The sequence below is a fragment of the Marmota monax genome, unplaced genomic scaffold (assembly GCF_021218885.2).
Source record: "Marmota monax isolate L192 unplaced genomic scaffold, Marmota_monax_Labrador192_F-V1.1 WCK01_AAM20220418_F8-fsc00135, whole genome shotgun sequence".
Taxonomy (NCBI): Eukaryota; Metazoa; Chordata; class Mammalia; order Rodentia; family Sciuridae; genus Marmota; species Marmota monax.
The window spans coordinates 1,491,179-1,506,652 of NW_026694339.1; the positions used below are offsets into that span (position 1 = coordinate 1,491,179).

At 34.0% G+C, this 15,474-nt stretch overlaps 1 protein-coding gene across 6 annotated transcripts in view; it reads left to right on the forward strand.

Moving 5' to 3' along the window:
- Dcdc1 (doublecortin domain containing 1) overlaps nucleotides 1–15,474 on the forward strand; it is a 486,421-nt gene that overhangs the window by 83,701 nt on the left and 387,246 nt on the right. The window contains exon 2 of one of the 6 annotated variants that reach the window (XM_058586491.1): nucleotides 8,815–8,896. The exons of the other annotated variants lie outside the window; for them this stretch is intronic. Coding sequence (XP_058442474.1) covers nucleotides 8,815–8,896 — 82 coding nt within the window. The remainder of the gene's footprint in view (nucleotides 1–8,814; nucleotides 8,897–15,474) is intronic. 6 annotated transcript variants of the gene reach the window in all.

Below are 15,474 nucleotides of genomic sequence, written 5' to 3' on the forward strand. Positions count from 1 at the left end.
TATAGTATTCTTATATATGGGGAACTAAGATTTTAAGAACCTTTTATCTTGGCACAAATTTGAATTTTTTAAAAAATATGTTCATTAGAATTTTAACCTTACTAAGTCACAACTAAGAAAACAAAATAATTGTTACATTTTCATAATATGACAGCCAAATTATATGGGATACAGCTTTCTAAAGAGAAGTTGTACTATAATATGCTTATATTAAGATTTTTAAAATGTTTTGGTCAACTTTCTAGAGGTTGTTTAAAGGTTATGTAATGTGCTTTAAAACACTTTCATTGTATGTCTTTGTCAGGAAGTGACATTTACTTATGGTATCTCTAAAGAAACTGATTTTGTTCCCTAAAACCAAAAATACCATGAATTCCACATTTGTGAGTTTATATGTGCTATTAGGATAGTCCCATAACTTCACCTAAACTTTAAATCCATGCCTGAGGAGGGTTGAAATATTAAATAACACGTCTTCAACTGTAAGGTTAGGTCCAGTCAGCTATACTGATTTGGGGATGTGCCAGTATCACATACCTTCATTTGTTTCCAGTTTTTTCTCTTGTGCTATATAAAAGTAAGGCTATGCCCTTGATTTGTCACCCTTAATTAATACTTATTGAATGATAACTGTGACATTTTGATACTTATTGTTTATAACTTCCATTTTTTGGAGTAAAGGATTATGTATGTGTGTGTGTGTGCACTTAGAAAGTAGATATATTTTTAGTTATTTAAAAATGTTTTATTAGTGCATTATAGATAAATGTAATGTTGAGGTTCATTTTGATAGAATCATGAATGCAGGGAATATGATTTTGTTCAATTTCAGTCCCCAGTACTTCCTTTTCTGCTCTCCTCCTCCTGTTCCCCTTCCTCTAGCCTGCTGGTCTTCCTTCTATTTATTTATTATTTTTTAAATTAATGCTTTGTAGATATAAATAAAAGGTGAAATTCATAGTGCTATATTAATATATGTACATCTTTTCTTATATTATATATCATAATTAGTTTCATTTTATTAAAAATTTTTATCTGAAGATGTTAGATAAAGTTATGTACCTGTAATACATATGTAGCACAAGGAATCCTTCCTTATGTTCATTTTTTTGGAGTGGTAAGAATATTACCAAAATTGATTTTTTAATTCCTTCATGTTTCTTCTTCCATCATTCTGGCTAACTTTTTTGTAAGATTAATAATATTTACTCCTATACTTACATTGATAAAAAATAACCAATACATTTTCTTAAAACCCTGTCTGGTTTTAAATTATTTCCAGAATACCTGGAATTTAAAAATTGTATTTGAATAAACTGCTAGAATTTAACTATATAATCTTGGTTAAGATTAAAGATTTATATTTATAAAGCTGGCTTTCCCCCTTCTAAATGGTATCACAGAATTACTTATCAAAACAGAAAAGCACCAATTCTGAGGCATGATACTTCATAGGTGCCAGAGGCATTCAGATTCATGTCTCATGCTTCACATATCCCAGAAGTGTGCTATTATCACATTTTAATGCATGCCTTGCCCTGTGTTTTTGCATACTTATAAAAGCTTATGCCAGTTGAAATTAGCCTATGCAGTTACTAACACGTGGAAGTATTACAAGTTCACTGGACTTAAAATACTTAAAGAAGCTAATCCTATTGGAGGAACTTCCAGTCTGTACCACGCTCGTCACTTAATATTAGGTTTTAAATTTCTTTTTTTTGTTTGTTATTATGATTTTTTTCAACAAATTATTGGAGTCTGTAAACTTTTATGGTCTTCTGAACTTAACTTAGGAAAGGTAAAATGTTAGATGAGTTATCTTTTAAATTAATTAATTAAATAAATAAATACCGATACTTTTTTTGATTTAATATATAACTTGGGTTTTTTGCTTGCCTCATATCAGAACTGAAAAAAAGTCATTTAATAATGTCTAACATTAAGGTCAAACCAATTATTTTAAATTTGTGAGCACAAATTAGAAGTATAATTGTACTAAGAACTAAAAGCAACAGATATAAAAAATAAAAGTAAATTTTTTTCTTCTGTTCCTTCTTTTTGGGAATTAGGTACACTTACAATTTTTCCTCCTATGCTATGAGAAATGAGCACATTTTTTCCTCAATATTAAATTTCTTTTACTTTTTCAAGTCTAGTAAAACCTTAAAATAATCCACAGGATTTGCAAATTGCTTATGTATTTAGATTTCTAAACCCTACATGATTTTAGCAAAGCAATTTATATTGTAACATGTGAGAAAGTTCTTTTGTCATGATTCCTGTATATATCTGTCCTTTCAAGTATAGAAAGGAATCAGCTATTGTGTAGATATCAGATTCCTATAGCCAACATGCTAGTACATAATGTGTGTGCTAATAATGTATCCTCAAAGTCACACCCCCACCACCCCCACCAAATAACAGAGGTATGGGAGAAATGGGGCTGGGAAGACTATTCAAATTCTATGCACCTTTAAAACCAGAACAGTAACTAAAAGAATAATTATTAACTTAAGAGATAATGTAAACAGCCTGGGCAGGCATCTCAGAATGCTGCTTCAGAGGAAATTAGTGCTGCACAAAAACAGTGCAGAGTGAGACAATACAGATGAAAGTGAAATGGAGGTTGGGGCCAGTGGGGCTTCTTTGAAGAAAGGCACAGAAGGAAGTGAAACTCCCACAGATAGTCATGTAAGGCCAGGGGTGGATCTCTCTGAGCTGGGAACTCCAGTGCAGCCATCAAGCTAAAAAATAAAAATATACTGCTACTCTTTTTAGCTTTGTTTGCTTAGGAAAAAAAAAACATATATTTGCCAAACTTCCATATCATTCTGCCATCATTCCCCTGTTTACTAATCATACAAAGCTATTTGATGTTATAGAAGATTTTAATAGTGGCAAAACTAATGTAGAGACTAGTGTTGCATTTTTGTAGTTGTTGTTTAATAACACTCCTATTCTTCCTAATATTTCCCAACTTGATCTCTTAATTTCCTTGGCTATTTTACTGGGGAGAACCAGTTGAGTCACTCTTACTCTTGGGGTCTCTTAGGACCCTTATGAGTCTTCCATTCCAATAATCCTGCTCTTTTGTGGATCCTTCTAGATCATAGAAGGTAGTGTAAAGTTTACCCCAGTGATTCTGAAATGAGTTAGAATGGTACATGAATTAAATCAGCTCCAAGGCCATTATTTGTTGCCCTGAATGTTCACTTTCCATTTAATTTTCCACTCCAAATTATGTCTAACAACTCTATCTAAAAATAGCTATAAGTTTTCTGATAAGTTCTTTAGAGATTCTGCAATAAAATTAAATTACAGGAGTAGCATGTTTCATTTATAACATTCCAATAAAATAGTGATAACCTGAATTTAAATGTTAACTCATGCCCATTGTCAACTTTTGTAGAGAAATTAAAATTCAAAGGTTAAAATCCCAAGGAAATTAAAATCTGAAGTATTTAAGTATTTACACAGTATTTATAAAGTATTTATACAGAAGTAAATCCAATATCCCATAATCTTACCTTTATGAGTTAAAATCTAATAAAAGTTCAAACACCTCAAGTTAAAGTGCAAAGAATTTGAAGTCCTTCTTAATGTTTATTTTTCTCAGTGTCAGCCAGATGGCTTCTGGATGCTTGATTTGAGCTGGAATTCCTCCAGCTGTGGCTGTCTGGGCTCCTGGAGTGGGTGTCATCTCACAGGACCTCAAAAGTTGAATTAGGTCTACACAACTTTTTCATGGGCCTTATGTCCAAATAAATAAACAATTATTGCAACATCAACACCACTCACAGAACATTCAGACAGAAGTGAATAGAAGCAAATGTGGCCATTTCACACAAAATAATGACCTTACGTTTGGCAAATAACATAGCACAAACTATGAGAAGGAGGGTAGAAAAGAGAAAACATACTTCTTGTCAGTATTTCCAAGATGTCATCCAGTCTGTGCTGTTGATCAAAGTCTGTGACCTCTGGCATAACTTGTTGGAAGGAAATCTCTAATGCATTAATTACGGCAGCATGTATTTATAATATCTTGAGGCAAAAATTGACCAGTTCACATTATCTTGTTTCAAAGAGGCTGCATTAAATGTTGGCTAAGTGCTCTGATTTTGGAATCAGAGTTCAAATTTCAGTTATGCCACTTGTTATGATGACTTAGGATAGGTTATTTAGCTTCTTTGAGAATCAGTTTCCTTATCTATAAAACAAGGATTATATTATTTACCTTTATATATTGTTGCAAGGATTAAGTGAATTACATGTAAAGTCTTTAAAACCAGTGTCTGACATTTGATAAGCATTATATAAAACTAGCTATGTTATTCTCACTGAGAGGACTGAGAGTGTTTTTAATTATTTTTTTTTTTTTGCTATTTTTTGCAGTGTTTTATTCTTGCAATATTTGGAAGTTTGTTAGAATGGAACCACCATTTGACCCAGTTATGCTATTTCTCAGTTTATACCCAAAGACTTAAAATCAGCACACCACAGTGACACAGCCATATTAATGTTTATAGCAGCTCAATTCACACTAGCTAAATTATGGAATCAGCCTAGGTGCCCTTCAAAAGATGAATGGATAAAGAAAATGTAGTGTATATACACATTGGAATTATTACTCAGCCATAAAGAAGAATGAACTATGGCATTTACCAGTAAACGGATGAAACTGGAGAGTAAAGTGATATAAGCTGATTCCAAAAAAACAAAGGCCGAATGTTTTCTCTGATATGTTGATGCTAATTCACAATAAGGGGGTGGGTAGGGAAGAATAGAAGTAGTTTGGATTAGAGGAAAGGGAAGGAAGTAGTTTGGATTAGAGGAAAGAGAAGGAAGGGGGAGGGTGGGAGAATGGGAATAAGAAAGATAGTAGAATGAATCAGACATTACTTTCCTTTATGCCTATGTGAATACACAACCAATATATTTCCACATCATGTACAACCAGAAGAATGGAAAGTTATACTCCATATATGTATAATATGTCAAAATACATTCTACTGTCATGAATAACTAATAGGAACAAATTTAAAAAATGGAAGTTTACATTGGTAGCTCTAGTCATAAAGACTTATGTGAGGCATGGTTCTTTCCCTTTGTAAAGTATCCCAGGTGTCTTAATATTCTTTTCCTTCTCAGTCACAGCTTCTAGACCCATGCTGAATTAAGGGTGGTTTCCTGTCTGGTAGTATAGCATCCACCTCTTTTTAAGGGTGTCATTTTCATCTGTGGGTCCTCATGGCAACTATCAAGGCCTCTCCCTATGGAATTGTTTAAGCCCAAGAAACTTACTTCATAGGCACAGCTTCCCTCTCATTTCCACTTGGAGAATATTTTTTGGTAGCTTTTGAACTGAAGCAGCTATTTATGTTTGAGGCTCATGTTCTTAGGGCCTCTGTGAAGACCACCATCACTGCTGTTTCCTCGTGAAGACATGGTCTTTCCCTAGCATTTGAATGCTTCTGCTCTTTAGTTAACATTTGTCTGATACCTCTTTTTCTTCAATATTTTGGGTTATCTTTTTGATAAAGCTGTTTCTTTCAGAAAAGTTAACTTCTGCAATAAGCTTACAGGTAGCATTATTTGCTGTAGTTGAGTACTTCTTTCATTTGACTTTGCTTTCTGATCTGTTCTTGTATTTTTCTAGTATTTTTCTTGCAGAGTATCTTATAGTGAGATACAGAAATCCATAAGTTCTCAGTTTGTCCATAACATCTTTTGTTTAAGTCAATCTTATTCATTTTTAATCCCCGAGTTAAGTAATCCTACCAAGAATATATTCTCCTACAATCTAACATCTAATTTAGATTTTAGATCCTTGATTTGTTATTATTCTGTTCAGTTCCCTGTAATGTAATTCATCTTGCCTTTGGATTCCCTTAATCTAAAGGCCATTAATTTTTAGATTTCACCCAATAGTTGTTTTTTTTTTAGTATTTTATACTAATCTTCCTCTTTAATTTGTCCAGTTTTGGTGTGCACTATTTATCCTGTTCTCCAAAGAGATTCCCTAGTTGGCCTTACTATAAATTTATCCATAGCATAAATACTACCTCTTTGCAGTGTTCAGGAGTCCACTTCTCTGGAGGATTGTTCTAAGTCTGTTCTTCTAGATCTTATCTTTATTTCTCTGTTAAATATCACTGAGCCCCAGTTACCGTTTTGATTTTATAACAAATTATTTCCCTGTTTATAATAACCTCTTTAAGAGTAGCTACACTTGAATGTGTTTCCTGTGCTTGGCCTTTGGGATCTTTTTCTCTTTTCATGTCTGTCAAACATGTGTGCTTGGATCAAATGTTTACCATTATTCTAAGGTGATCTCTTTTCTCCTCCAGTTGTGTCTGTTTGTTTTATTTCGTTTTTTATACACTGTTCTGTCCATAATAATGAAACATATTTTTAAACTACTTTACTTTCTTATTGATTCCTTTAGCAAATCTGAGTCCTAGATTTTAATGCCTTGAGTAATTTCCCTATTTTAACTCAAATTGTTATCTTATAGACTCAGCTGCCATAAGAGTTTCAAGTACTGGCCTACAGATTTGCTTTTAAAACAGAAAAGCAGCACTTATTTTTCACCTTTCCAGTGCCTAAAATGATCTGACTCCATTCTTAGACTTCTCTGAAGTTTTAGGTGAAGTTCACTGTTGATAAAAGAGCAGCAGCCAGCCCAGGAAGGCAGGCATGGCCTGCTAGGAGTACTAAGCCCTCCACAGCCATGTCCAATCCTAGACTGTCATTTTCTGAAGGCCATGACAGTTAGGAAATAATCCCTGCTACATTTAGGTTTGTGAACCATCAAGCTCAAATTCTACATATCTTTACTTATGAAGTTTAAGGTCAACTTCCCTATTGTTTATGCAAAGTCCCTTCTGTAAAAAGACAACTAAAAAACCACATGACACAAAATAAACTGCTAGATACCACTTAGGTTAAAGAGTAAGCAAGCAAACAAATAAACAAGACTCCATATCCTTTCATATTAAAACACTGTCAAAGTTTAAAGCCACTCAATTAAGCACCCCCCCATAGTCTCAATCTTATTTTATTATTTACTCTTCAAAATCACTTGTTATGTATTTCTAGGGGTTCCTGACCAACATGCTCCCATAAGAATAACACCTTCCTTAGTTTTGTGAGATAATTTATTAAGTTATTGAATCTGAGATGGTAGTGAGAATTCTAGAATTTGGAGCCAGTTGGCCAGAAATGAGGGTGACCTGGAGATCCCCAAACATATAACTAGTGTCTGAATTTGGGACACTATTGTAAGGGACTGTGCCTTAACCTTGCAAACTCTTTACATTGGACTCTCATTCCTTAACTTTAAAATTTTCTACAAGTAAAACTACAATAATTAAAACAGCATGGTACTTATGGCATTAAAGACAGGCATAGATACAAATGCAATAGAATTCAGAGTCCAGAAATAAACCAGTACATCTATAATCTGTGGCCAGTTGACTTTCAACAAAGTTGCCAAGATGATTCATTGGGTAAAGAATAATTTCTTCAACCAGTGGTGGTAATACAATGGATATTCGCAGCAGAAGACTAAAGTTGGACACCTGTTTCATATCTAAAATGAACTCAAAATAGGTCAAAAATCCAAATACAAGAGCTTAAAACCATAAAAATCTTATGAGCAAATGTGGGGGTGAATCTTTATGACCTGGAATTTGGCAGTGGATTCATAGACATGATGCCAAAAGCATAAGCAATAAAAGAATGCTTCCTCTTCCCCTGCAAGAAACCAGACTTCATCAAATTAAACAGAGTTTGTGCATAAAGCAGCATTATAAATAAAGAGATAATTTACAGAATGGGAGAAAATATCATGTAACTGATAAGGGTTTAATATTGACAATTAATAAAGAATTTATATACAGCAACAAAAACACAAAACAACCTAATTAAAAAATGAGCAAAGGACCCGAATAAACATTTATACAAAGAAGATGTACAAATGTCAACAAGCACCTGAAAAGATGCTCAACATCCTTAGTCATTAAGGAAATGCAAATTAACACTTCAATATAATACCACTTTACACACACACACACACACACACAAAGGCTGACTATCAAAAAGTGCACATGCATGCACAAACACACACACACACACACAGAGAAAATAGCAAGTGTTGATTAGTATGTGGGGAAATTGGAACCCCTTTGTACTGGTTGTGAGAATGTAAAATGGTGCAGCTACTTTGGAAAATAATTTGGTAGTTTCATCAAAATTAAACAGAAATACCACATGGCCCTGCAATTCCACTTTTTGTATTCAAAAAGTTGAAAACAAGTGCTCAAATAAGTATATATACATGCATGTTCATAGCAGTACTATACACAGTAGCCCAAAACTAGATATCAATTGTCCAGGAATAGATTAATATAGAAATAAATTAATGTAGAAACATATGGTGGAATGTTACTCAACCATGAAAAGGAATGAAGGTCAGACAATGCTACAATATGATGAATTCTGAAAGAATTGTACTCAATGAAAGAAACCAGACATAAAAGGTAACATATTGTTTGATTCCATCTATATGAAATATCCAGAATAGCTAACTCTACAGACAATATGCAAACAGATGGTTTCCAGTTGCCCAGGGGAGGAGACTGTGATTGCTTAGTGTGTTGTGGGTTTATTTTTTGGAAAAAGGAAATGTTTGGGAACTACAAAGAGATGGTTGCACATTTTCAGTCTACTAAATGCTAGAGTTGTTCACTTTAAAACCGTTGATTTTATGTTATGTGAATTTCACCATAAATTATTGTTTTTTTTTTAAAGACAACTGAAGAACTGATTCATTCCAGTTGTCCCAGCCAAGGTCACCCTAGTTCAACTGACAGCCAGCTGATTTTCAAGACATGTGAGCAAGCTTAGCTAAGACCAGCAGAACTATTCAGCTAATGTGCAGACTCATGACTAAAAAAAATGCCTATTGTTTTATGCTACTGAATTTCAAGGTGGTTTGTTTTGTAGCATTACTGTGGCAATAGATACCAATATAGATATTCATAATTAATAAGTATTTTGACATAATCTTTGTTCACTGATTAAATAGGTAAGTTCTACTCCTAAGCCTTAATCCTATTTATTGTCAAAGAGAAATTTTCCTAAACTATCCCTATTTTTTTTCTCAGAATTTTATAGATCAAACAACATTTTAGGATAATTTTTACATTATGTATCCTGATATTCAAGATCATGTAATCTTGCTCTATCCTTTAGTTTAATCACCTACAACTCACAACTACTCAAAATAGACATTCTGTTGTAGCTAGATTTCTGCCTTTAATGTCTCAGGTGGGGAAGTGCCTCATGCAGTGCCCAACTTCCTTACCTTTACTTATACTATTTTATGACCCTTAGAATAATCAATTTTCCAACTATTCAACGTTCAGTGGTTTATACTCTATTATTTTGTTATAACAATTAACCCCAAAATTCTCAGTATAGTTTTTTGCCATATTCCACACAACTTTCAATGGCTTATCAAAGGTATATTTTTCACTTATGCTACATGTCATTGAGAGTTGATTGCATCTGCACTCACATCTATCAAAGCAAGTCATGTGCTATCTCCTTAATGCACCAGCATGGGGATGTATGACATCACAAGCCACACAGCTAAGCCCAAGGTGAAAAGGTAGGAAGTATAATTGTCCTTCAGGGAGGGGCAAAAAAATTTGTGTAACAATGGAATATACTATATTATCCCTTATCTAAAATCAGTACTAATTATATATAGCTGTGTAACAAATTACCTCAAGAATTAGCATCTTGAAGCAACAAAAATATATCATTTTTCAATTTCTATGGGGCAGGAATTCAGGCATTGCTTATTTGGGCCCTCTGACTGAGTCCATTATAGGCTGTTTAACTGATATGTCAGCTTGCCAAATTATAAAAAATTATTTAAATTCCACTTAATTCATTTTGTTTACTAATAGCTCCTTTTCATGGCTTCTTTTGATTCTGCTTGTATCATATGCTATTAAAATTGATGATGTAGTATTTGTTTCGTACATAGGATTTATCTCTTTAACTAAAGAGAAATTGTTATTTTACATAATACTAATTTAAGGTTTCTAAAAAATTTCAAAATATCTACTATGGAACAATACATATAATAGCCTCAAAAAAAAATGAATACTAAGGGCTGGTGATATGTATGGCTTAGTGGTGGAATGCTTGCCTAGCATGTGGAAAGCCCTGGATTCTAATCCCTATTTATATGTAGGCATGTGCATACACAAAACATTATTTATTTAAAGGAGGGAGGGAGGGAGGGAGAGAGAGAGAGACAGAGACAGAGACAGAGACACGGACCTAGACCTGGGATTGTGGCATACTCCTGTAATCCCAGCAACTCAGGAGGCTGAGGCAGGAAGATTGCAAGTACCAGGCCAGCCTGGACAACTTAATGAGACCCTACCTTAAAATAAAATATAAAAATGTATGGGGATAGAGCTGAGTGGTAGAGCATGGGCCAAGCATGGGCCTAGTGTATGCAAGGCCCTAATAGTAATAATAATATAAAAATTGTTATAATGCCTTAAATGTAGTAAATGTAGTAAGTAGTGAAAACACTTTTAAATGAATGGATTAATTAAAATTAAAAATTCTTAGTTGAATTAATATACAATTAATTATTATTATTTATTTGTTTATTTTTGGTGATGCTGAGAATCAAACTCAGGGCCTCACACATGTCAGACAAGCGCTCTACAACTGAGCTACATAACTAACCCTCTATTAACTTATTTTTGATAGTTCTCATTGATATTAATTAATGATTTACTGACTTCTCTAGCTTTTTGCCATATTCCATAGAACTTTAAAAATTACAAGTGTCTCATTTATTAATGTACAGTGCGGTATAAAAACAAAGATTATGGCTAACTTTTTAATATCTATTTAAAAATAGTGTCATTGATAGATTTACTTGTGATCTCAGCATTAGAAAGGTCTTTGGTCAACACAAAAATCCCAGTTTGTTCATGTATTTCTAAGTTGTGTCCAACAAATTTCCATCCAGTCTCTGTTCTTGTTTGTTTTAAAAACCTATTTTATTTTATTTGTTCTAATTAGTTATACATGACAGTAGAATGCATTTTAACACATCATATACAAAAGCAGTATAACTTCTCATTCTTCTGGTTATATGTAATATAGAATCACACCAGTCTTGTAATCATACAAGTACATAGGGTAATAATGTCTGATTTATCTACTATCTTTCCTACTTCCACATCCCCTCCCCTCCCTTCACTCCCCTCTGCCTAATCCAAAGTACTTCCATTTGTTCCCTAGCCTGCCCCCACCCCTTATTGTGAATTTGCATCCACATATCAGAGAAAACTTTTGGCCTTTGGCTTTTAGGGATTGGTTTATTTCATTTAGCATGATATTCTGCAACCATTTATCAGCTCTATTAATTTACCTGCAAATGCCATAATTTTATTCTTCTTTAAGGCTGAGTAATATTCCGTTATGTATATATACCAGATTTTCTTTCTCCCCTCATCTATTGAAGAGCATCTAGTTGGTTCCATAGTTTGGCTCTTGTGAATTGAGCTGCTGAAAACATTGATTTGGTTGCATCACTTTAGTATGCTGATTTTAAGTCCTTTGGGCATAAACCAAGGCATGGGATAGCAGGGTCAAATGGTGGTTCTATTCCAAGTTTTCTGAGGAATCTCCATTCTGCTTTACAGAGTGATTACACCAATTTGCAGTCCCACCAGCAGTGTATGAATGTACCTTTTCCCCCATATTATCACCAACATTTATTTTTGCTTATATTCTTGATAACTGCCATTCTGACTGGAGTGAGAAGAAAAAAAAACAAGGCATGGTGACACATGCATTTAATCCCAGTGACTTGTGAGGTTGAGGCACAAGGTTCAAATGTTCGAGGAAAGCCTCAGTAATTTAGCAAGACCCTGTCTCAAAAAAATAAAAAAAGGGTGGAGATGTAGCTTAGTGATAAAACACTTCTAGGTTCAACCCCTAGTACCAAACAAAAATAACAGTAAAGAACAAAAGCCCTAGATAATAGCTAACTGAAATTCATTCTTTTAAATGTTTACTATGGTCCTGAAATTAATGTAAGTCTGTGACTGCTTTTCAGATATTTGAATATTTATTATTTTAATATATTTCAGGTTAAATATCCTTGTCTCTCCAAGTGCTTATCTGACCCCTCATTATCCTTGTCACCTTTATTATTCTTTTGACACCCTAAAGCAGCCCTACCTCATTATGTAACATACAGCCATGTTACTATTCCTTTTAGATACATCATACCGTTAACCACAATGTTTACTGAATTTGCAGTCAATTAAAGTACCCAAGTTTTTGCTCACAATTTGCTTTTTAAATTAGTTTTAATTAGTTATACATGACAGTAGAATGCACTATGATACATCATACATAAATGGAGTATAATTTCTCATTTTTCTGGTTGTACATGATGTAGAATCCCACTGGACCTGTAATCATATATACACATATGGTAATAATATCCAATTCATTCTACTATTCTATCCCCCTACCCTAAACCCCCTGCTTCCCTTCACTCCCCTCTATCTAATCTAAAGTAACTATTCTTCCTGAGCTCCCCCGTGCTTATTGTGAGTTAGCATCCACATATCAGAGAAAACATTTGGCCTTTCATTTTTTGGGGTTGGCTTATTTCTCTTAGCATGATATTCTTCAGCTCCATCCTTTTATCTTCAAATGCCATAATTTCATTCTTCTTTAAGGCCGAGTAGTATTCCACTGTGTGTGTGTTTGTGTGTGTGTGTGTGTGTGTGTGTACCATGTTTTCTTTGTCCATTTATCTGTTTAAGGGCACCTAAGTTGGTTCCATAGTTTAGCTGTTGTGAGTTGAGCTGCTACCACAATTTGCTTTTAAGCTACTTTTACCCTATGCTATTCTTCTACTGCTAAGTTTATAGATGTTAGACTAGAACATTTTGTATAGATTCCTATTAAATTTCTACTTCTAAGGTTTTTATTTAGTAGTTTAGCTTGTTAAGATTTCTCAGATATTTAATCTGTAAAAACCCAGGGATTAATAGTTTCTCCCATTTTTGTCATTAGTAGTGTAAATTCTGCATGAATATCAATTTAACAACTTTCCCAAGTTATTTCTAAAAGTGTTGACCAGAACATGATTAGGAACAGAGATCTTTAGCATCCAAATAAAGTATTCTTCAAATTAAAGCATCCCCCTATAAATATGTTTGTTCATTTAGTTATGAATCTACTTATCTCCAACTTAAACACAAGTCTTTTAATTGCACCACTCTACTAACACTATTTTCAAAACTGATATGTCTTTCATAACTTGTATATTGAACCAGTGTTTAAATCTTTATCATGGCTTGAAGGGCGTTCATGATTTCATCCTTCCTTACCCAACTTCTCTATCTTTACTTGGTTTTACTGGCCCCATTCTCTCTACACTTAAGGTTGTTTGTTTCTTTTCCTCAAATGCTCTTTCATATTCCATTGCCTCATCATGCAATGTTTCCTTTATTTGGATTCTCTTGCACCTTATTCTCTTTGTGAGCTATTAAGTCTTAGATTAAATATTATGTCTAAAAAATTCTCCCAACATTGTCTTGTCCCTGTTACCCTTTCCCTTCTTGTCTAGGACAATGTGTTTGTTAGGGGGTCTCTTGAGAACCAGAACCTGTTTCTTTCTCTCTCTCTCAAAGCTTTGTGGTTAGAGATGGCAAACTGGAGATAACTGATGGGCAGTTATAGCTGGAGTTACTAAGACTTTTTATTCTTCAATTGATTGGATTGGGCCCACGCACAGTAGGGAGGGAAATTTGCTTTGCTCGGTCTATTGATTCAGATGTTTATCTCATCCAGAAATATCTTCACAGACACGACTAGAAAAATATTCAGACAAACCTATGGGTACCCTCTCACCTTGACAAGTTGAACATAAAGTATGTATTGCAAATAGGTATCCCTATTACATTCATAGCTTCTTCTATGTAGTAATCATCACACTGAAATTAATAAAACTTCTTGGAGAGTTTTTTGTGTAATGGTTGTCTCTTCTCTAGACTGTGACCTCTATGAGAATGGAAATCATATAATCATCTCTGTATTCCCATGTTTATCTCAGGGCTAAAAATAATATAGAGTAGTCATTGAAAGTAAAGTATGTAGTACAAAAATCAGAATATTGCCTTAGTTTAGGAAGCATTGTATTAGATTCCTTTTGATGAAAGTGAAAAAATTCAGGCACTAATAATCTAGTCAAAATGCTTCCCCCTCCTTTTATGCACTAAAAATGCCTAGCACAACCCTCATATGACTAGTAGCACTGCTGTTTTGCCAATTGTTGGTCCTGGAAATGGCATTGCTTTCTTAGCTAAGGGTGGGTAACTCAAAAGAATAAAGCCTGCTGTCTACATTCAGGCTCCATATGAGGGCTGTGTGTGTGTGTGTGCGTGTGTTTTTTCTGATTCTGTTTATTACTTTCTTCAGGAAAGAAATTGTGAGCCAGAGTAACATTCACTCATAACTTCCTTTGTCTTTGACTTTTAAATAGTTAAAAGTAAGCAATCATGAATTTAGAGGGCTTGGATAGGAGGTTTGCACACCTATTTTACATGTTCTTCTACCTTGTTGCAGATATACCGATATACCTGGAAAGGGCTGTACGTATTTGTCATTATCTTGCTTAAGGGCAATAGATCATAACCACAGTCTATTGAGACCTGCAACACATTGGAAAAAAATAATGGTTATATGCTAGTGTTGGGACTCTCAGTCTCTGCACAAGGAATTGCCCCCAAGAATCTACCCCTTTGTTTATTAAATATTTGTCTAATAGCAAATAATCCCATTTTTGGCTCCTAATGATTACTGTTTGTTTTTCTGAGGATTCACAAAACCACTTTTCAATTTGCTTTAAAACTTCTCAGAGAATTAAGGTCAAGCGTACAGACAAAATTTCTTTATTATTAAGCACGTAGGCTTCTCTTCAATCCTTGAGTCCTTTCCTCAGTTACCTTTATTTCTCAGGTTTTGGGAAATGTAAAAATTTAGGTCTCTTGCTGAAGAGAGGGGTGCCAGTGCTGGTGGTAATTATCAGTGCTTTAACCACTGTAGGACAATAATTGACATATACAAAGGCCACCAGTTAAGAGCCACTCTGGAATGGGAAGATGCCACACAGGAAATGTCTACAGACTGTGCTTTCTGTGATTGCCTTGGCTCAGGGTTACTTGGACTTGCTTCTCAGTATGTCCCAGTGATTTCCATGAATCAAACTTGGGTTGTACTTGTTGCTTAGATAAAAAACAGAATATGCTAAGTAATTACTAATTTATATTTTTTACTCTTCATCTACAGAGGGTATTAAGAAATTTTAAAGCCTTTTGATGGCAGTTGGTGACTTTCTACTACAATTAG